Source organism: Tursiops truncatus, chromosome X (genome assembly GCF_011762595.2).
Source record: "Tursiops truncatus isolate mTurTru1 chromosome X, mTurTru1.mat.Y, whole genome shotgun sequence".
Classification (NCBI taxonomy): Eukaryota; Metazoa; Chordata; class Mammalia; order Artiodactyla; family Delphinidae; genus Tursiops; species Tursiops truncatus.
Window position 1 is genome coordinate 127,946,584 of NC_047055.1, and position 22,325 is coordinate 127,968,908.

At 52.5% G+C, this 22,325-nt stretch overlaps 2 protein-coding genes across 3 annotated transcripts in view; one reads left to right on the forward strand and one right to left on the reverse strand.

Annotated features, from left to right (window-relative positions):
- Window positions 1-559: 559 nt before the first annotated feature.
- LOC117310419 (ADP/ATP translocase 3) lies at window positions 560-3,589 on the forward strand. The gene is made up of 4 exons (XM_033849999.2): window positions 560-693; window positions 1,314-1,800; window positions 2,465-2,605; window positions 3,043-3,589. The coding sequence occupies exons 1-4, from the start codon at window positions 583-585 to the stop codon at window positions 3,198-3,200; spliced, it is 897 nt and encodes a 298-aa protein (XP_033705890.1). The 5' UTR covers window positions 560-582; the 3' UTR covers window positions 3,201-3,589.
- LOC117310418 (interleukin-3 receptor subunit alpha-like) overlaps window positions 3,109-22,325 on the reverse strand; it is a 31,734-nt gene continuing 12,517 nt past the window's right edge. For both annotated transcript variants that reach the window (XM_073798785.1, XM_073798784.1), the window contains 10 exons: window positions 18,438-18,580; window positions 16,286-16,400; window positions 14,625-14,757; window positions 14,359-14,537; window positions 12,160-12,278; window positions 9,709-9,735; window positions 7,853-7,973; window positions 7,125-7,221; window positions 5,941-6,022; window positions 3,109-5,656 (listed from right to left, as the gene is read on the reverse strand). In XM_073798785.1, coding sequence (XP_073654886.1) covers window positions 5,582-5,656; window positions 5,941-6,022; window positions 7,125-7,221; window positions 7,853-7,973; window positions 9,709-9,735; window positions 12,160-12,278; window positions 14,359-14,537; window positions 14,625-14,757; window positions 16,286-16,400; window positions 18,438-18,580 — 1,091 coding nt within the window. In that variant the 3' untranslated portion in view covers window positions 3,109-5,581. The remainder of the gene's footprint in view (window positions 5,657-5,940; window positions 6,023-7,124; window positions 7,222-7,852; window positions 7,974-9,708; window positions 9,736-12,159; window positions 12,279-14,358; window positions 14,538-14,624; window positions 14,758-16,285; window positions 16,401-18,437; window positions 18,581-22,325) is intronic.

The window sequence follows — 22,325 nt, forward strand, 5'->3', positions numbered from 1 at the left end:
AGGTCAGCGGACTTAGACTGGGGGTCGCGGTCGGGACTCGGGAATCACCGGGACGACCCCAAGGGTCCGAGGGTCCGATGCCGGGGCCGGGGCAGGATGAACATCGGGCGTCGGACTCAGCGACCCCTGGCCTTCCCCTTACATAACCGCCGTCTATCGCGTCCCCCTGGCCCGGCGTGACCTTCATAAGGTCAAGGCGGCCGCCGCGCCCCCCAGCCCGCAAGGCACATGGGCGGGGCCCGGCTCCCTACATGCCCCGGGCGCGGCGAGCGGGAAGGGGAGGGACGTCGGCGGCGGCTCAGCCAATGGGCGCGGCGCTCGAGGGCGAGGGGCGGGGCGCAAGCTGCTCCCGGCAGCCCGTGGGGGCGAGACGAGCGGGAAGGGGCGGGGCTTGTGCGGTGGCGCAGCCAATGGGCTCGGCGCGCGGGGGATCGGGGCGGGGCGTGGGCGCCTTAGCGGCTGCGCGCTGGCTACCCCGTCTTTTCGGTCCCGGCGGCGGCAGCGCAGACCAGCGGTGCCCACGCTCCGGCTCTCCGGGCCTCCCCTCCACTCTCTTCCCGCTGCGTTGCCCGCCTCGCCACCATGACGGAACAGGCCATCTCATTCGCCAAGGACTTCCTGGCCGGAGGCATCGCCGCCGCCATCTCCAAGACGGCCGTGGCCCCGATCGAGCGGGTCAAGCTGCTGCTACAGGTGGGAGCCGGCTACGCACACGCGGACGCCGGGCGAGGTGCGAGGGTCCGGGGCGCGGGGACAACGGGCCGGGCAGGCCGCGTGCACCGGAAGCGGGAGGCTGCGCCGCTTTGTCCGCGCGCCGCCGGCTTCCGGGGATTGCCCGGGCGCGCGTCACGTGGGCGCTATCGCCTGCGCAGAAATGGGGCCGCGGGCGCGTGCGCACTGGGCCTTGCGGCACAGTTCGGGGAACGCATGCGCATGGAGCAGCCGCGTGGACGGGCCCCGCGGGGCGAGGGCCGTGACCTTGGGCGGGTCACGAGGGCAGTCGTCGTGTCCTTCATTGGACTTCCGTTCTTTTCCCCTTTTTATTTCCCTTTTGCTGTTCTGAGTCAGAATAAGCTGTTTTTGTTGCGGGATTGTTAGAAATGTAGCGCTAATGCAAACATCGTTGCTAGTTTGTTGTTTGTAACACTTGTAGGGACCCGTAGTGACCAAAAGATGCTTTTTTTCTGGTAGGACGTTTGGCCAGCTTAAAGGCCCCATGCACATGTTATCTTACGAAGACGACACCTTTCGTTGGGGGTTCTTGGGGGCGTCTGACTTAGGCCCTCGTGTAAAACCCCTGTCTCTGCCCCCAGGTACAGCACGCCAGCAAGCAGATCGCGGCCGACAAACAGTACAAGGGTATCGTGGACTGCATCGTGCGCATCCCCAAGGAGCAGGGTGTGCTGTCCTTCTGGAGGGGCAACCTGGCCAATGTCATCCGCTACTTCCCCACGCAAGCCCTCAACTTCGCCTTTAAGGATAAGTATAAGCAGATCTTCCTGGGGGGCGTGGACAAGCACACGCAGTTCTGGAAGTACTTCGCCGGCAACCTGGCCTCCGGCGGGGCGGCCGGAGCCACCTCGCTCTGCTTCGTCTACCCCCTGGATTTCGCCAGAACCCGGCTGGCGGCTGACGTCGGCAAATCCGGCACGGAGCGGGAGTTCAAAGGCCTGGGAGACTGTCTGGTGAAGATTACCAAGTCTGACGGCATCCGGGGGCTGTACCAGGGCTTCAGCGTCTCTGTGCAGGGCATCATCATCTACCGGGCCGCGTACTTCGGCGTGTATGACACCGCCAAAGGTGAGTGCGCTCTGCTCTCGGGGCTGACTGGACGGGTGCTGGGCGGGGGGCTTCAATAGCATGTCTGTGGACTCCCAGGCCTGGAGGCTGGAATCTGAGATCCAGGTGTGGGCAGGGCTGGTTCCTCCCGAGGCCTCTCTCTTGGGCTTGTAGACGGCTGTTTCCTCCCTGTGTCCTCACAGGGTTGTTCCCTTTGTGTGTCTGTGTCCCAATTTCTTCTTATAAGGACACTAGTCCTATGTGATCTGGACCCACCCTGATGACCTGATTTTTTTTACTTTAATTATCTCTGTAAAAGCTTTTATTTCCTAGTACAGTTACACTCTGAGGTCCTGGGGTTTGGGGCTTTAGTATATTTTGGGGGAGGACACACTTCACGCCCTGTGAAGTAAGTCACCCTGGTTGTCGGGGCCCAGGCCCGCTGGCACCTTTGCAGTGGAATGGGTGTGAAACCTTCCACTTGCCAAGGCCCGTCTGTTTCCCTCTAGAGAGGCCCCTGCTGCCGGGTACTGGGTTGGTCTCTGGGGCCATCCTCCCAGCCTGCAGGTGGCTTCCCCATTTCTGGCTGGTGTGCTGACCCCAGTGTGACCAGTCTAGCGTCACCTGGTGCTGGGATTCCCCGCGTGGAGATCCCGGGGGCCTCACGCCCACGGTGACCCCGCAGGCATGCTCCCCGACCCTAAGAACACGCACATCGTGGTGAGCTGGATGATCGCGCAGACGGTGACGGCCGTGGCGGGCGTGGTCTCCTACCCCTTCGACACCGTAAGGCGGAGGATGATGATGCAGTCGGGGCGCAAAGGAGGTACCGTCTCCGCCCTGCTCCGGGCTGCCTGTGCTCTGGGGGTGGGGCATCGCTGAGTGGCCTGGCGTTCGGTCCTTCGGAGGTGCACAGCCAGCACGTGAGGTGCTCCGTGCCAGGCGGGGGTGGGGGGGGGGGTGGGGGCGTGCAGCATTTGGTCCCAGAGGGAAGTAGCTGGGCTTCGTGGGGGAGGCCTGGGCCGGGTGCCTGCCCCCTCTCTGCCCTTGATCCTCGGGTGTGCTGGGCCCTAGGGAGGCTGGGGCTCTAGTTTGTGTTCGATCCCACCCAAACTGGGGGTGTCCAGAGCTTCCTTTTCCTGCGGTCGAAACGCCTAGCCACCCAGGTGGTGGCAGCTGGGGCCCCGCGTCGGCACCGTGTCTCTCCGGGGCCTGCTTCGCGCCTGTGGGATCCTCTCCGTGACCCCCGCCCTCTCCCCGCAGCCGACATCATGTACAGGGGCACCTTGGACTGCTGGCGAAAGATCTTCAAGGACGAGGGCGGCAGAGCCTTTTTTAAGGGCGCCTGGTCCAACGTGCTCCGCGGCATGGGCGGTGCCTTCGTGCTGGTCCTGTATGACGAGCTGAAGAAGGTCATCTAGGCGCCCTGCCCACTCGCCACAGCGACCAACACCTCCACATAGAGGAATACCTGTTACGGACCATCGACCTTCGAGAAATTCCAGTGTCCTCGCGGAGGGCTGGGGCGGCCCCGCAGAGGGCTCCTCGTGACCGTCGGCCCTGGGTCCATGTACTGATTACGGGGGGAGGGTAATCGTGACGTCTTCGTGGGTCCACAGGCGGTGAGGCACCTCTACCCGCCAGACCTAGATTCCAGGTGCTTGTAGGACCGACTCGTGTTTAAGTATTTATTTAAGAAAATCTTGTCTCCATTTGTACTTAAGCACTATTCTTTTTTGCACAGCCGAATATTTAGTTATGTTCTATGTCAGGCGTTCTGCTGCGAAACAATAAAATCAGGACACACGGACGCCGGTTTTGTTTCTGAGTCGAGCGGCCTCGTGGGGTGGGAGCAGGAAACAGCAGGGTCTTGAGCTGGGGAAGGGGGGGCCCTGGCTGCCCATCTGTGGCCCGGCCTGTCCCAGGGGCCGCCCTCGGGTGCTGAGGGGAGCACGCAGATGCGGGGACCCTGGGGCTTCCTAACCTGAAGTTCCCTTCCCCCAGTGCCCGCCCTTCCAGGCCTACCTGTCACTGTGGGGTTTAACCACAGAGAAGCCCCCCAGGGTGGTAGCAGCTGTGTGTCCCGTGGGCCACCCCTGCCCTGGGCTCACAGTGGAATCCCTTGCAAGGTGAGCACGTGCACCCTCTCAGGTGTCCCTGACCCCCAGCCCCAGGCAGGCAAGCATCCTCCCCCCCTTGGAGCTGTATCTGCAGGAAGCCTGATGTCTCCAGCACGGAGAGAACTTGCTTTGAGCGTCTCTCCCAGGCTGGCCCCAGGGTCCTGGTACGTCATCATGGGGGAATGGGGTGTATTCTGGGGCTTGCTCTGGGTGTTCTCAGGGTCTGGCACTGTGCCTGTAGGGTCATCACCAGTCTGAGGCCTCACGGTCGCACGCAGAGCCGCCCAAGAACAGAACTGTCCCCTGGGTCCACGTGGAGCTTCCAGCACCAAGTGACCTTGAAGAGGTCAGACGGGTCCGCTGCAGGGGCTGGAGAGGGGAAGCCAGCTGCAGGCCACAGCAGGACCGCCTCGAGGGGAAGCCAGCTGCAGGCCACAGCAGGACCGCCCCGAGGCCGGCTGAGTTCATCGGAGAGCAGAGCTTCCATCTCCAGCCCAGGGTGAGGTCGGTCAGAGAAGACGAGCTGGAGCTGGCTTTCCCCAAGGTTACCTTGCTGGAGCTGGGTGGGGGACAGGACCGGCACCGGCCGCCACACGCCCACGTGGGTCCCGCCAGCCCCGGCTCCACAGAGGAGTCCTGAGTGGAGCTGGGTGGGGGACAGGACGGCACGGCCGCCACACGCCCACGTGGGTCCCGCCAGCCCCGGCTCCACAGAGGAGTCCTGAGGAGCAGCCTGGGCTTCTGACGCACCTGTGCCCCAGCCCTTGGGGTGGAGTCACTTAGAACTGGGACATCGTCTGTCTGTCTACCCAGACCTGTGCTGACTGCCGGGGTCACACCTGGGACACGGTTCCACCCGAGTGCATTTAGGCCCATAGACTGTGCGCCATCCTGCAGACGCAGCAGGGGTGCCTTCCGCAAAGCTAGCAAGTCTGCATCTGCCGTTGGGGTTGAATTCTTTGCTACAGAACTTGACATGTTAAGCATGTAAACAAGGGAACGAAATTAGAGGTCCTCCAGGGAAGCCTTGCCTCTTGGAGACTCGGGTTCCCGTGGGCCAGGCAGTGCACGTGGGCGTACAGGTGGGTGTCTTCACTGCCCACCACGACCATGTCTGGACGCAGGGCCACACCTCTGCGCCTGCGGGCCCCCGAGGCCCACAGGCCACACTGCCCTGACACCCCCTTTCCTGCCGCCTTGACGCCTGTCTCCCGTGTGCCTTCCCTGGGGTCGCACACGTAGCCAGGGGAGGGATGTAGACACCATCCCCCCCCCAGCCCCGCGTTGTCACACAAGTGATTTAAGGGGCTTACAAAGGGGAAATGCAGCAAGAAAACAGTTCAAGACAGAGAAACCAGGCAGGCAGGGCCCCTTAACGGACTTGGGAGGGAGCAAACCCAGTGGGCATGTGGGCGTGCGAGCACCGGCCAAGTCCAGGAGGCTGGAACGTGGGGCTCAGCGGCGCTGGGGGGTGACCCCCACTTCCAGGGGTCACGGATGAGGAAAAAAGCCGTGACATGAGACATGAGCCCAACACATGTTTTGTTCTTTCTTCCTCGAGGTGACCCCGTGTCAACTGCACCGGGCTTTTCCATCCCTGACCCCGCTTGAAACATCCACGACCTGCCATGAGCAGGCTGTGCGCCCTCTGCCTGGCGGAAAACCGGGCCTCTGCACCAGCTTCATGTTTCCCCCAGAACCTGCACCTCGGCCACTGGACACTCCTCCTGGCTGTCTTGGTCGGGGTCCCAGGTCATCTGCGGGGTGAGGGAGGCGAGGTGAGTGCAGAGCCACAGTGGGGGCAAGTGCACCCTGGAAAGCCCCAGGGGCAGGGCCAGCGCAGAACACACGGCGGCGGGAGGCTCCCCAGGGGCTCCCGGACCCGCATCTCGGAGTGGCCGCCTGTGTCACAGGACCGGAGCCGGCTCCTCCCCTGCCCATCACATTCCTAGGCCACCCTCCAGGGCCAGCAGTGCCCTGCTCCCTGGGTGGGGCTGCAGGCACCTGGCACCAGATGTGTCCCCGGCGGGAGACCACGTACCGTCCTTCCGTTCTGAAGTTTGCCATTGATATGGTCTTTCATGTGAGGGATGGGAGGGAACAGCTTCTGCATCACCGAGAACCTCGGAGGAGAGAGAGACACCTGTTCTGAAACCCGCACCCACCAGCGGAGGGGAGATGCGGCGTCCACTAGAGCCCCAGCGAGGCCCCGATGTAGTAGGAGTGCAGCCTCCTTTGGGAGGGGTCCCTGCAGGAGACGTGCGGAAATGAGAAAGCGGAGCCCTAGCAGAGCTGCATCTGCTCAGTCAGCTGCACCGCACCCACCTTGGCACCTCTCACGAGACCCCATCCTATCACCATGGCAACCTTCCCACCCCACAGCCTCCGCGCCGAGCCGGTGGTCCCCTCCCTGGGTCGGCGTCCCATCCGCTCCCAAACCAGGCTCAGCCTGAAGCGGCTGGGAGGGGTGGGCGTGAAGCCAGCAGCCAGACGAGGCAGGAGCCGGCGCTCGGGGCGGGGCGGGGCGGGGCGGGGCCTGTGCCGGGCGCACCCTTTCGGCTCAGCACGCAGGCCTGTGGAAGGGACCGCAACCGGCCTGGCTGACGCTGCCGCGCGCCTGCTGCCTGCCAGGCTGGGGAGGGGTCCCGGAGCCCCGTCCGGAGGAGCTACCTTTTCTAGGGTCGTTTTTACGGCTGCCCCAGGGAACCAAGACGGCCGCCCAAGAGAGAGCCCGGCCAGCCCCCCTTGGGAGACAGGAAGATGCCTGGTGCTCAGAGGGGCCTGGAACCTCAAGCTCCCTTTGCGTCTCAGCTCAGGCTCTTGGCATCCAAAGAAAAATATTCTTTCTAATCACTAGAAAGATTATTTCTAGTCGGCGTCGGGGTGAGGTGTGAGGGAGCGAACAGCGCGGGCATGTGGGGACCAGCAGACCCCCCACACAGGTGCTGGGGAGGGAGGGGCCCGCAGGGTGCTGCACGGGGGACCCGGCTCCTTGGGTTCCGCGGGCGGCAGGGACCAGGTGGCAGAAACCAGGTTCTGGTTGGCAAAAGACCGCTGGGGCGACGAGAGGCGGTGGCTTGCGACTGGCGGGGGAGCGTCCCGCAGCCCAGACGCACGGGTGCACGGGGCGGGGCGGGGGCGGCGGAGAGTGGGCAGCGCGGGCTGCCTGGCCTGCGGATCGCACTCCAGAAAACGACCGCGCAAACCAGGGGCCCGCGGGCTCACCTGCAAAACCGGAGCACGAGCCCCATAGCCAGCAGCGTCCCCAGGGCGATCAGCAAAGACGTCAGCCAGACGGGGAGGCGCGCGCCCTCCTCACACACTACGGAAGAGGGGCGGGACGCGTCGGGCAGGTCCCAGGAGGTCCGGGGTCAGCACCTCCACGGGGGCTCGGGAAGGAGGTGGCCGGCACGGGGGGCGGGAGGCGCGTCCAGGAGCACCGTCCACCTGGGGACAGCGGCCACCTGCGCACCGGGCCGGGCCCCTCGGGAATCCCTCCCAAGTCGCCAGAATCCCGATGCCCCCCGACCACCGACCGACACTTGGAGTTGGGGGCTGGTAGCGCCGACCCGTCGGATCAATTCGGGTCGCGGGCGGGGGGGACGGGGGTCAGCCACGCCCATCGGGAGGGGCGGGGCCGAGGTTGGTCTGTTCCCCACCTCCCTCCCTCCCTGCCACGCTGCGTCCTGGGTGCGCGCTGCCCTAGTTCTTGAATCTAATATATGGATTAAACATCATGGATTTTTCGCCTCAATTTCGATTCTTTTTTTAAACTGCATTAAAAGGTTTGTCTTGTAACTCAGAGTGTTGGCGATAGCCGTCTCCGCGCGCCTGGCGCAGCGCCATGGGACAGCTTGGACACACCATCACAGACGGGAGGGAGGCGGTCACAAGCCCAGGGACGTCGGGAGCCCCCAGAAGCTGGAAGAGACAGGAGGGACCCTCCCACTCACCGAAGTGTTGGGGGACACTCCACGGACCCCAAGGTTTGTAATGGGAGAAGGTGGCATCCCTGGCCCTTACTTGCACCGTGTAGGTCCCAGGATTGTTCAGCTCCAAGAAGGCTTTATAGATCTGCAGTTTAAAAGAAAGTAGAGGGAAAAAAAAAAAAAAAAAAAGAAAGTAGAGGGGAAAGTCCATTCCCAGTCCGTGGCAGAAGAATGGGGCCTTCAAGGGGTTGAGTGGGTCCTCCCCACATTCACGTGTTGGGGTCCTAACACTCAGCGTCTCAGAAGACGACTTTATTTGGAAATAGGGTTGATGCAGATGTGATGAGTTAAGAGGAGGTCGGATAGGGTACAGTGGACCCCTAGCCACTATGACTGGTGTCTTTATAAAGAGGGGAAACTCGGAGACAGACACGTGCATACACACAGGGAGACACCTTGTGGATATGGAAGGGATACGGCCACAAGCCCGGGGATGCCTGGAGCCCCCAGAAGCTGGAAGAGGCAGGAAGGACCCTCCGCTGGAGCCTTTGGAGGGAGCGCGGCCCTGGGACACCTTGACCTCAGACGTCTGGTCCCCAGGACTGGGGGAGGGTGAATGTCTGTGGTTCTCAGTCACCCAGTCTACGGCTGCCCCAGGGAACTAAGACGGCCACCCAAGAGAGAGCCCGGCCAGCCCCCCTTGGGAGACAGGAAGATGCCTGGTGCTCAGAGGGGCCGGGAACCGCAAGCTCCCTTTGCGTCTCAGCCCAGGTTCTTGGCATCTAAATAAAAATATTCTTTCTAATCACTAGAAGGTCAGTATTCGTGGTGGCCACCGCCGGTGAGGTCAAGAAGAGTGGTGGCATCTCGGGTGTCAGGCAGAATGGAGCCTGTAGAACATTCAGTGGGGTCCCCCCAAGAAGAGTCGTACCCCCAGAACCTGGGACCTTATTTGGAAACAGGGTCTCTGCAGAGGTGATGCAGTGAAGGGTCTGAGATGAGGTCCTCCTGGAGGAGGGTGGCCCTACATTCAATGACAGGGTCCTTCTAAGACACAGAAGAGGAGAGACACAGACACAGAGGAGAAGCCCCGGGAAGACAGAGGCAGAGATGGGAGGGATGCGGCCACAAGCCCAGGGACGCCTGGAGCCCCCAGAAGCTGGAAGAGGCGGGAAGGACCCTCCCCTGGAGCCTCTGGAGGGAGCGCGGCCCTGGGACACTTTTATCTCACTCAGACGTCTGGTCCCCAGGACCGAGGGAGAATGAAGGTCTGTTGCCCACACTGTGTGGTCCTCTGTATATACACACACACATATATCTAGTATGGATTTGAATCATATCCCCTAAAACAATAGATAAGTCCATATTCTAACAGCTGGTACCCGTGAATGCGATCTTACACGGACAAAGGGTCTTTGCAGTTGTGATGAGGTGAAGGGTCTGAGATGAGGTCCTCCTGGAGGAAGGTGGCCCTACATCCAATGACAGGGTCCTTCTAAGACACAGAAGAGGAGAGACACAGACACAGAGGAGAAGCCCCGAGAAGACAGAGGCAGAGACGGGAGGAAGAGGCAGAGACAGAGACAGAGAGAGACAAAGGAGAGACGGGGGCCATGGGGTCTGTGGCCGGTAGTTGCGGTACGGAAGCAGCTGCCTCCGCAGGTTGGAGGCAGTTAGGTAGTGAATTAGGGCGTGGTGACACTCCCACCGAATCCTGAGGGATTTGGGGGCCGGGGGGTGGACCTTTAGGGCAGCACCAGGCAGGTGATGGCATCCGGTCTATGGACAGGGGAGCTTCATCTCAGAGTCACTGGACAGTAATAGACGTAAGGAGCCTGCGCTTGGGATGCCAGACTGGGGCGGGGGCGGGGGACACCCACCTCCTGTTTGTAGGCGAGCTCCGTACCCTGTAAGAGAAAAGCAGAGCGTGGGTGCCTGACCCCATCCCCAGGAAGGGCCATCATTTGTCAGAGCCTCTTCAGGTTTACAGAAAAGTCGAGGATAAAATAATCAGTCATTGAGTAGAAATAATAAATAGAGTACTTCTGTACACAAAAATAATAAATAGAGGTAACTGAGTATAACATATCGATGAACTAAAAAGTACCTGGGGGAGGGATAAATTAGGAGTTTGGGATTAACAGACACACACTACTCTATATATATAATAGATAAATAACAAGGACCTACTGTAGAGCACAGGGCACTCTACTCACTATCTTGTAATAACTTACGATGGAAAAGAATCTGAAATATATATATATATATATATAAAACTGAATATATACAGTTAATATGTGTATGTAACTGAATCACTTTGCTGTGACCTGAAACTAACACAACATTGTAAATCAACTATGTTCCAATTAAAAACAAAAAGTTTTTTAAGTACCTAGTCTTTTATGAAAAAAATAAAATGGATAGACTTGATTTTTTTGAGTCGTTTTGGTTAACAGAAAAATTGACCATACGCTAGTTGAGTCTAAATAATAAATATAGTACATAAGTCAGTAGACAGCAATAGTGAATGTAAGTAAATTGTAGAGTATAAAATACCAGCTACCTCAAAAATATTTGGTCTTTTTAATCAATAGACTTGACTTTTTTTGAGTGGTTTTGGGTTTACAGAAAACTTGAAGATAAGCAGTAATGGAGTATAAATCATAGGTATATAAATACATTGACATAATGAATAAATATAAGTAAATAACTGAGTATAAAAATACCAATGAGCTCAAAACTACTTATTTTCTTTTAATTTATGGACTAATTTTTTGAGCAGTTCTAGGTTTATAGAACAGTTGAGTATGAAATAATCAGAACACGAATATAAATAATAAATACACACAAACAGGTAAATACACATAAAAGATAAATATAAGTAAATAATTGAGTATAAGATGCTGATTAGTGCAAAGATATTTGGTCTTTTAAATTAATAGATGTTTTGAGTAGTTTTAAGGTTGTGGAAAAATTGAGTATAAGCAGTGATTGAACATAGATAATAAATAAATGTAATAAATATAAGTAAATAATTGAGTATAAAATACTGATTGACTCAAAGTGCTTGGTCTTTTTTTAATTAATAGATTTTTTTGAATAGTTTTGTGTTTATAGAAAAATTGAGTAAACAGCAAGGTCCTACTGTGTAGCACAGGGAACTATATTCAATATCCCGTGACAAACCATCATGGAAAAGAATATGAAAAAGAATGTATATATCGGTATAACTGAATCACTTCGCTGTATAGCAGAAATTAACACAACAGAGTAAATCAACTCTACTTCAATAAAATAAAAAATGAGTACAAGCAGTTATTGACTATAAATACATAAACAATAAATAATTACAAGTAGACAATTAAGTACAAAATACCACCTAGCGCAAAAATAGCTGGTCCTTTTTTTTTTTAATCTATTGACTCCATTTTTTTGAGCAGTCTTGGGCTTATGAAAAAGTTGAGTGTAAAGTATAAATAAATGTAACACTACAGAAAAATAAACATAGTCAATAACTATGTCAGTCACTGAGTATAGAATACCGGTGATCTCCAGCATATTTTTTTAACAGTAGCTTTATTCAGGTATGATTTGCATACAGCAAAGCACACCAGCAGAGCATATAATCTGCTGACTTTGGCAAACGTGTGCGTGAAACCGGCACAATACAGGAAACGTGTCCATCACCCCCAAATTCCCTCCAGCTTCTCCTCCATATGCCCTCCTCCCTGTGCCCCTGCCCCAGCCCTCAGATCTGTCCCTACAGAGCATCCTGAGTTTTCCTGTGTAAATCGTTTCTTTTATGACACTTTCAAACATACACAAGGGACCCTCCAGTTCTTGGTGGCTAGGATTCCGCTGCGTGGCTATATTTTGTTCATCCCTTCCCTAGGGTTGTGTCCTGTTTAGGGACCATTATACACGTAGGTGCTACAAACACTTAGGTCCCATCTTTGGGGGGGGCTACTGGTTTCATTTCTCGCAGGGGAATTGCAGGCTCTGTGACATACGGTCAGACAGAGTTTCACCAAGTGGCTGTTTCAACCTTTTGCTCTTTTTCTGTAGGGTTATCTTCTGCGTGTTGACAGGTAAACATCCCTCCTCTACCCCAAACCTGACGAAAGCATGCAAGCATTCCCTTCCGTATTCTGATTCCTTTCCAACGTCAGCGGTGTCACTCAAACGGCCAAACACTTGGAGTTTTGCTAAAGCTCATTTATTTTACAGTTCCTCTGTTTTTTTTTTTTTTTGAATGTTTCACCTACCCCCAAAGCCCCAGAGTCCAGGGGGATGTAAGAGTATAAGAGATGCCCACCCAGGAAACCGCTTACCTTCTGTATCTGCAGTTCATACTTGAAGTCATCATTAAGGTGACTCCTCACTTGCCACTGCATGAACGAGTAGCTTTGGTTACACCACCTGCTAGTGATGTTGGGAGCAGCTAATACCTCTAGGGAGAAAAAAAACACTTTTATGAGTAAAGCACATCAAAAAAGAATTTCTCTCCCTCCCCCCCCCCCCCGCCCAGAGATACTTTTAAAAGAGGCCTCCTACAAGCTGGGGGGGTGGGGGGGGGAAGAGAGGAAAATGTCATTCCAAGGTTAAAAAGTATCAAGAGACAGAGACAAGTGAGAGAAAACTGTTGGGATGATTAGGGTCACGGAGCCTGCGGACCAGCTCAGACACTGGCCCGGGGGGACCCCTCACCCACTCGGAGGCCCTTGCAAAGCTTTCTTCTCGTCTGTGCAGGGACACCCCTCAGAGCAGCGCTGTTCTTTTCCCTCTTGGCGATTCCAGTCCCTGGGGCTACACTTCTCCAGCAGGGGGAGCAAAGCGCGGGCCAGCTGCAAGGTCCCGCCCTCCTGCCCACTGGACCAATCGGCTCTGCTCAGACCCCACCTCCAGGGCAGCTGGCCCCTCCCCGAGCTGCCCGGGGCCAGTCCTGCCCCCAAGACTTTGGCCGCCAATCCCACTCCCAAAAGTTCACCCGGAATCTTCTGCCCCCGCCTTGGACTCTGACCGGGTCCCACCCCCTGCTTCCTTCTCACCTGCCACCCCCATAGTGGGACCCAGCTCCTCCAGGACCCTCGGGGCCCCTCTGTGGGCTGTCCCAGGGCTCCGCCCTTTGCCCTCCCTGGGGTGTTGTGCATCCCTGATTCCGGCTCCATCAGTTTCCTGAGGGACGGCGTCTAGGTCTACAGGTCTGACCCCCCGCCAGGACCCCACTGGTGTCTGCCCAGGCTCACCATGGGGTGGTCCCCAGTCCCGGGTCCCCCCACTGATGTGCACTCAAACCTCCGGCCACCTCCACTCCCACTGCCACACGGGCTGGCACCACCCCGCCACCCCTGCTGGGAACCAGGCCGTGGACACCCCACGTGGACAGCAGGGCTGGGGCCGGAGCACAGTGCGGAGTTGCGGGCGGGGCTACACGTGTAGGGCTGCACTCGCCCAGGGGCGCGTGGTGTGTGAGGGACGTGGCATCAGAGTGAGGTTGGCTCCGGGCCGGGGGGACACCACAGACAAAGGCAGGAGGCCCATCCCGGCTTCTGAACCGGAGGCCCGCATCTTCTCCCCTTTTGCACCCACCTCTCCGCTCATATGCTTCCCTGCTACACGTGGACCAGCCAGGGTGGTGAGGGGCCAGGTTTCATGGGGCTTGAAGCTGTCCTAGTTTGGGGGGCAGTGGGGTCTAATTTAAAGTAAAAAGTATTGACAGAGCTTTGCTAAGATGGGTTTTGTGTCCTGAAAACCTGCCGTCGATAGATTCAAACAAAAAGAATAACTATTTTTGAGCTATTTTTGAACACAGGGCCTGGAGAGGGGCGACCCGTGTGAGACCCCCAGCCTCACGGTGCAGCTGTCCTCGGTGGATGGGGGGCACAGCGCCATCTGCTAGGTGTGTTCTGGAAATGCTTCCTTAGGTCCCGGGAACACAGAGCAGCTGCTGTGAGCTAGGTGTCTGTGTCTCCCCAGATTCACGTGCGGAAGCCCTGACGCCCAGTGGGACGGCTTTAGAGGCAGGGCCTTTGGGACACAATCCGGGGTTAGATGAGGTCCTGAAGGTGAGGCCCCCATGATGGGATCAGTACCCTTATAATCAGAGCAAGGGGGTGTGGGATGAATTGGGAGATTGGGACGGACATACGTACACTAAGATGTGTAACACAGATACCTAATGAGAACCTGCCGTACAGCACAGGGAACTCTACTTCGCGTTACAGCAGAAACTAACACAACACTGTAAAACAACTCTACCCCAATAAGAAATAAGAATAAAAAAGAAGTGGGGGAAGAGGCACCAGAGTTCGCTCTCCACTGTGTGAGGACACAGCAAACACGCAAGCCAGGAAGAGGGTCTCGCCAGGAACTGACGTGCCCACGCCCCGACCTCCGACTCCCAGCCCCCAGGACTCTGGGAGAGGAGTGTGTCATCTAAGCGCCCAGCCTCGGGTATTCGGTTTCAGGACGGCAAGCAGCATCTCCACGGAAGTACGGCACGCGAAGCAGGGTCACATTTTCTTACTCACCGATTTTGGCTAGTCTATCAGTCGTTTCAGAGCAGGGGATTTTGGAACCGCTGCCGGTACCATTCACCAGGAAACGCGTCAGATCCTTGGAGAACACAGAGATGTTGTGAAAACGGCACTGGACGTTTGTCCCTTGCTCATCTGCTCTGTACTGGGAGCACGGCCACTTCTCATAGGAGCTGTGAGGGGTGCGGCTGCGTCATGAGCGGCCCTGAAGCCCCCGCTCCAGCCCGGGGGAGCCCCGGCGAGCCCAAGGTCACACCTACTCCAGGTTCTCCAGGTAGAGATGGTACTGCACGTCCCTCGGGGCCTCCCGGCCCACCGCCCAGCTGCACGTCAGGAAATCCACGTCGTGGACCCAGCAGGTCAGGTTTTCTGCAGCCGCCCTGGGATTCCCTTCTGGGCTTGCAAAGAAGAGGGGAAAAAAAACCAAAACTGAGTCCCGGATAAACACCAAGGTCCTACTGTAGACCCCAGGGAACTATATTCAATATCCTGTGATAAACCATCATGGAAAAGAATATGAAAAAGACTATTTATGTATAACTGAGTCACTTTGCTGGGCAGCAGAAATTAACACAACGTTGTAAATCAACTATACGTCAATAAAATTAAAAAAAAATTTTTAAGTGAGTCTCTTTTTAGTGATCCTTGTGAATTCTCACGCGGTTCTAAGAAATAATAGAGGGGCTTCCCTGGTGGCGCAGTGGTTGAGAGTCCGCCTGCCGATGCAGGGGACACGGGTTCGTGCCCCAGTCCGGGAAGATCCCGCATGCCGTGGAGCGGCTGGGCCCGTGAGCCATGGCCGCTGAGCCTGCGCGTCCGGAGCCTGTGCTCCGCAACGGGAGAGGCCGCAGCAGTGAGAGGCCCGCGTACCGCAAAAAAAAAAAAAGAAAAAAGAAAAAAGAAAAGAAATAATAGACACATCCATGTAGCGCTTACCCTTTCTGCAGTGGTAACACCTCCCCTCCCTGCAAGGCTCCCCGCCCATGGCCCGCCCCCCGTGACCCCATATACCCTTACCGGACCCCTCCTGCCCCCAACCCTGCCCACCTAACCCTAAGCCTAAGAAACGCCCAACAGTCTTCTGGAACTTTCTTTCTTTCTCTTACTAGCTACTCCTCAGCTAAAGTCCGTTGCCATCAGAACCCTATTTTTAAGAAGTGACGTATTTTGGATGAAACCTGGATCAGCTAGAGTCACGGAAGACATTTTTGGTTTTTTTGCGGTACGCGGGCCTCTCACTGTTGTGGCCTCTCCCGTTGCGGAGCACAGGCTCCGGACGCGCAGGCTCAGCGGCCATGGCTCACGGGCCCAGCCGCTCCGCGGCATGTGGGATCTTCCCGGACCGGGGCACGAACCCGTGTCCCCTGCATCGGCAGGCGGGCTCTCAACCACTGCGCCACCAGGGAAGACCCATTTTTTTTTTTTTTAATGAAAGGGGAAAAGAAAAATCCAACAACATAAACTGTATTTCCAACAATTTGGAGCCAGAGTTTATCTTCCTCGTTTTCCCATTCTCAGAAGAGCACAGTTTTGTGATATTCCAACTTCCTGACAAAGAGCGCAGGAGGTGTTCAGACTTGCTACTGATGTTCTCTCTGTCCAAACCGTATATGGGATCAGACAATCTGTTTGCTTGGCATGAGGAAAATGATAAAACTCTGTTCTCAAACTAAAAAAACAAAACAAAACAAAAAAGCAAAAACACAAAAACCAACAACAACAAAACCGCTCTGTTTCTACAGCTCCGTTCATTCAGGCAGGTGCCGTGTGTGAAATTGCGTGAGACCCTCCGAGATGGTCTTTTTCCCACGAAGCTATGTCCCTGGAGACCCATCCAAGGTAAAAGCCATTATTTTGGTATTCAGAGCACTGACGGATGATTGAAAGCAAAGAACACCCTGAAAGAGCATCTTCCCCTCACCTTGACTAGGATACTGAATCCACGTGGAGAATGGCTGACCTTTGGTCACCTTGATGCTGTAGTTTGTAGCTTGGCATGACAAGTCAGGAATACTGCAATACGTCTTTTTCCGTGCCTGAGAGAGACAGAGCAATCTATTATTGCTCTGTTCCTAATTATTATTACCAATCATAATTAGGGGAGAACTAATAAAACACTGAGACTTTAGATTTAAAAAAGAAAGAAAGAAAACTATAGGTTTTCTTTAGTTTTCCTCAACATCCAAAGCCGGAGTCTTGGTATGCAGAGAGAGAGAGAGAGAGAGAGGGAGATGAAAATGAGGAGATCACTCACCAAAAGGAAAAAATATCCTAGAAGGTTCTGAGACAGAGTTGGCAGAATGCCTTGATATTTTGAGAAGATATTTAGCCATTTGGCCAAGAATGTGATGGTAAAGTAGTGATGGACAAACTGGGCAAACAGATAAAACCTCAAGGAAATGGAAATGATTAAATTTAGGAGAAACAAACATTTGTGTAAGACAGGAAAGAAAAATCCCCATTAACCACATGGCTCAGGTGTGAATAGTGTTCATATGGTTATAATAAACTGAATATTTGTCGAGAGAGGAGAGAGTGTGAGCTGGGGATGGCAACTGCTGGGGAGGTGAGTTGTGCATAGGAAATAGAGAGTGAAGCCTCCCGTCCCTTAGGAGAAAAATCAACACATTTTGGCTAAACGGAATGAATCAAGAATTTGTGTTATAGAGAGATGCAGAGGTCTAGAACAACAGCATCAGGTGTAAAAAGGTAAGAAGTGATGTCTCACTGAAAAGTTGCTATTTTGTTATAACGAACCCCGTACGACTATTTTCCTCTTTAAACTCTGTGCAGGTATTGCTTTGATTTGAAAACAAAAAACAGAAAACAGGAAAAGAGGGCTTCCCTGGTGGCGCAGAGGTTAAGAATCCGCCTGCTGATGCAGGGGACACGGGTTCGAGCTCTGGTCCAGGAAGATCCCACATGCCGCGAGCAACTAAGCCCGTGCGCCACAACTACTGAGCCCACGTGCCACAACTACTGAAGCCCGTGTGCCTAGGGCCGTGCTCTGCAAGAAGAGAAGCCACCGCAATGAGAAGCCCATGCACTGCAATGAAGAGTAGCCCCCGCTCGCCGCAACTAGAGAAAGCCCGCGCACAGCAACGAAGACCCAACGCAGCCAAAAGTAAATAAATTAATTAATTTAAAAAAATTTCTCGGTTCTTCTGCAACATTTGTTCTTGCAGATAGAGTTTAGGGTCAACTGGCCAAGCTCCATTAAAATCCCATAGGGGTTTGTCATGAACTGGATTGTGCCCTACCCCCCCCCCCCCGCAAAAAAAAACCCCTCATATATTGAAATCCAAGCCCTTAATGGAAATGTATTTGGCGTTGGGGGTCCTTTAAAGAGGGGATGAAAGTAAAATGAGATCATTAGGGTGGGTCCTGATCCCATAGGACTGCTGTCCTTATGAGAAGAGGAGATCAGGGCACAGACGCACACAGAGGGACGACCACGTGAGGACACAGGGAGGAGACGGCCGTCTACACGCCCAGGAGAGAGGCCTCGGGAGGGACCAGCCCTGCCCACGCCTGGATCTCAGATTCCAGCCTCCAGGACTTGGGGAGACACATGTCTGTTGTTTACGCCGCCCCGTGTGCGGTGCTTTGCTACAGCAGCAGCCCAAGCGGACTAACATAGGGTGTGATTGGGTTGTATTCAGTTGAGAGTCATTTGAGGGAACCAACGTTCTTCCCAAGGACGCGGACAGGTGCGTCCTTCTCATGAAACATGCTCAGCGGTTGGCATTCTCGCCACGGCCTCTGCCCATGAGACGTGTCACAGTTCTCACGCCCTCCGAACCCTCTGATACAGGAGGGGATTTGAGTGGGGGGCAGGGGATGGTGGAGGGGGACAGCGTTTCCCGAGGTCTCACTTTCAACTGGGCTTGGTTCTCTACCTGCAGTATCTCAGCCCATTTCCACACCAACCCTCTCCGGTGGGTACCATTCTGGATGTCTTACAGATCAGGAGCCCCAAGCCGCAGTGCCCATAAAGGACCCCACATTCCACAGCTGAGCCCAGGAGTAGAACCCGTGTCTCTGTGATGCTATGTACAGGGACGACGGTTTACCTTAGTGAAAGCTTTTGAATTGATGAAACACATAATTTCGGAAACGTTTCCATGGAGGTCCCAGGTCAATCTTTTTCTTTCTGGCTCCATCCTTAGGTTCTTAATTGGTGGGTCTGGATCGGAAATGTCTATAGGGTAAGGGTCTGGAGAGAGGCACACAGCGCTTAAACTTTGTCCTACTCAGTTACCCCTTGGGAAGCTGAGTTCCACACGGAGAAGTGGTTGCCTGAAGCAGGCAGAGGCCCCAAATCTGTAGTACCTTAGTGAGCTCACCAGCTCACCCTCCCAACAATGGGGGGAGAGAGTCAGAAAAGCAGATCACTGCTGCCGTCCGCGTTGATGGGAAATGTACCTTTCTTAAGCATGTATGTCAAAGAAGGTCGTTTTCACTGAAAACCAATTCAGGCTGAGAGAGTTGGCTCAGTGTCTGCTCTACAGGCTGAGAATTCGGAATGCTTTGCAAGTTGCAATAGAAATTTTAATGTAGGGACTTCCCTGGCGGTCCCGTGGTTAAGACTTCGCCTTCCAATGCAGGGGGTGCGGGATCGATCCCTGGTTGGGGAGCTGAGATGCCACATGCCTCGGGGCCAAAAAACCCAAACATAAAACAGAAGAAGTATTGTAACAAATTCAATAAAGACTTTAAAAGTGGTCCACAACAGAAAATCTTTAAAAAAAAAAAGAAATTTTAATGTGATATATTAAAAATATACAAACTTATATACAAGTATATATAATGGAGTATATATTTTCATAAAGTAGGAGACCTGATCTTTACACAATGATATTTATGTTCTTACACAGAGGAATTCTCATCTTCTTGGAAAACCACCCAAAATGCGTACATCTAAATACATTTTGAAGTGCAATCAAAGCACATATATATTCGTATGATGCTGTCAATGGGGACGGAGGTCAGAGTTTGCAGACCAAAGGATTCCACGTGTTTTATCAGTGACTTGCTTCATGAAGCAATCACATAGGACCAACAACTCAAAGTTATAAAGGTCCATCAGATATTTCTTCAGCTGTTATCTGTGACCCCTCATTTAGAGGATTTCGCAGAAATGACTGTTTATAAACCGCAAGTACTGTGATCAGTTATCAGGATCAACAACCTTAGTTTGACAAGCAAGACCAAATCCTGTGAATATCCTGGTTTCTGGCATTACGGTCTCCCAACCTATAAGGATAATTTATTCCTTAAAAAACAACTTCCCTAGGGAAATTTCTTAAAAGTGAAAATGTAATTTTTAATGGATTCTTATGCCTCAGAATTTATATTCACTTCTTCCAAAACAACAGTAAATATCATTAAAACAGCTATGAGTGATGCAGTAGAAAATATGAGTTTTAGCATATTTTTATTACATTTAAGTTTGTTTTTAATTTTTATAGCTTTATTTACAACTTTAATTATTTTATTTTATTTTGTTTTGTTTTGTTTTTGGTTTTTTTTTTTGCGGTACATGGGCCTGTCACTGTTGTGGCCTCTCTCGTTACGGAGCACAGGCTCCGGACGTGCAGGCTCAGCGGCCATGGCTCACGGGCCCAGCTGCTCCGCGGCATGTGGGATCCTCCCGGACCAGGGCATGAACCCACATCCCCTGCATCGGCAGGTGGACCCTCAACCACTGCGCCCCCAGGGAAGCCCACAACTTTAATTATTTTAAAATTAAAATTTAAAAATAATCTTTATAATCTGATATGAAATGTACTTATATAAAATTATATATATTTATATAAATAAGTCCATATATATTTAAATCACATAACAAGGGAGTTTTCTGTCACTATGTTTTCCATAAAATCTACCTGTGCTCCCTTAGAGTGGTTATTATCTACCCAATTACAGTTGTGCTCACAAATAAAAAAGAACTTTAATGCCAACAGAAGAAAGTAAAAGCAAATCTGTAAAGACAAAATGAAACAAAATCAATGCAAATACACATAAGAGTGTTTACTGCAATATACTCGTGACCCTCCAGTACTCTGAAAGAAAAGGGACATAGTGTTCTCAACCCTAGAGCTTTTGAAAAACTATAGATGGTGGGAAATACTCTTCCAGTCATGGTAAAGTAGTCTCAGATGTATCTCTCACCATAAGCCCCTAGAAAACGGCCAAATATATAAAGCAACTATTTTTAGACTTTCTGAAAACGAAGACAAACAATTCTGAGAGTGTATTTTGGGGTGGGAGACATTCACAATCCAGTGGGACAAGGTGGAGATTCCTTGCTGAACACTGAGAAGTCAGTAAAGACCCCAGAAGAGTCAGGCCTTTGTTTTCGGAGAGAAAAAGCTAAAGGTGACTCACCTTGAAAAATTTCAAAACAAGGTGACCCACCAATAAAGGAACGGCCTGCTGAAACAAGACTCACCATCTTTAAAGAAGGCAACCAAAGAAGACCCTCACCAACTCATCCTTCACAATATCCAGCACCCAATAAAAAATGACTAGACACGCAGAGAAGCAGGAATGTGTTGGCTGTGACCAGAAGAAATGTCAGGTCATAGAAATCGTCCCCTGAGTGGCTGACGATGAAATTAACAGAGACGTCCATTAAAACAGCCACTATAAATGTGTTAGAGGACTTGAAGGAAAACATGAACACTATGCAGTGAGGAATGGAAGATATAAAGGAGGAACCAATCAGAATTTTTAGAGGTAAAACATATAGCATCTGAGATGAAAAAATTCACTTGGATGAACTGGAAGACAATGGAAATGATCTACGCTGAAGCCCCCAAAGAAAAATATTTGAAGAAATTGTGGCCAAACATTTCCTAACTTAATGAAAATTATAAACCTACAGGCCCAGGAAGATCAAAAACCCTACTAGGATACACAGACACACAGGTACCAACAAACACAAACGCTAAGACACATCATCCTCAAATGCCTTTTTAAAAAGTGGAATCAAGAAAATCTTACAAAACCAACGGAAAAAAGGCACCGCACCTATCAGAGAACAAAGATAAGAATTTCTGCTGATTTCTCTTTAGAAACAATGGGAGACAGAAGGTGACAGAACGACTTCTCCCAATGCTGCAAGAAAACAAAACAAATCGTGGTCAACCTAGAATCTGTATCTTAGCGATAAATGGAAGGTGAAATATAAAGACTTTTTATAGTGACAGAAAGTGAAAGGTTTTTTTTTTTGTATTTTTGTGTTTGTTTGTTTTTTTGCCAGAAGAGCAGGTCTGTAAGAAATGTTTTCAAAAAAGGCTTTTGTGGCTGAAGGAGAAATCAGCAGATGGACACTCACGAAGGAATGTGGAACCAAGGTGAGCAGAGATGCAACACAAGCATACCAGAAATAGTAGGAATGTAGGCAAACTGGAAAGCTTTCCCATTTTTTTAAGGTTTTAAAAAGATAATTCTTTAAAAGAAAATATTGTATTGTGTATTGTGGGCTTATAGAGACGTAGAAGTACATGTGTGACATGGCATAAAGGATGAGGCAGGAAGTAAACGTATACTGTTGTGAGATTCCTATGTTCTGTGTGAAGTAGAATAACATTATTTGAAGAGAGTATGTACTGAATGAATCATCCCAGGGGAACGGCACAAGCCATAGAACAAAGAGGGCTAGCCCAAAAGCCGACGGTAGAGAAAAACACAAAAACAAGAAAAGCACTAAAAGAGTAACTGGAAAGAAGTCAGGAAAGGAGGGGCGACAAAAAGAAAAAAAAGAAAAACTGAAAAAAAAAAAAACAGCAAACAAGTAGCAAAATGGTAGAATTAAAGTCAATCATCTTAATAAGTTCATTGCATGCAAATGGTCTAAACGCTCCAGTGAGAAGGAAAGGTTTTCAGACTAGACTTTAAAAGTACCCCACAGTACGCTGTCTGCAAGAAAGGTACTTTAAATATAGTTTAAATGG

What these genes read in the sequence shown, in the direction of transcription:
- LOC117310419 (XM_033849999.2), top strand. Translation starts at nt 583, where the DNA reads ATGACGGAACAGGCCATCTCATTCGCCAAGGACTTCCTGGCCGGAGGC. An exon ending in CGTGTATGACACCGCCAAAG is followed by an intron (nt 1,801 to 2,464) that starts GTGAGTGCGCTC and finishes GTGACCCCGCAG; the next exon opens with GCATGCTCCCCGACCCTAAG. An exon ending in GCAGTCGGGGCGCAAAGGAG is followed by an intron (nt 2,606 to 3,042) that starts GTACCGTCTCCG and finishes CTCTCCCCGCAG; the next exon opens with CCGACATCATGTACAGGGGC.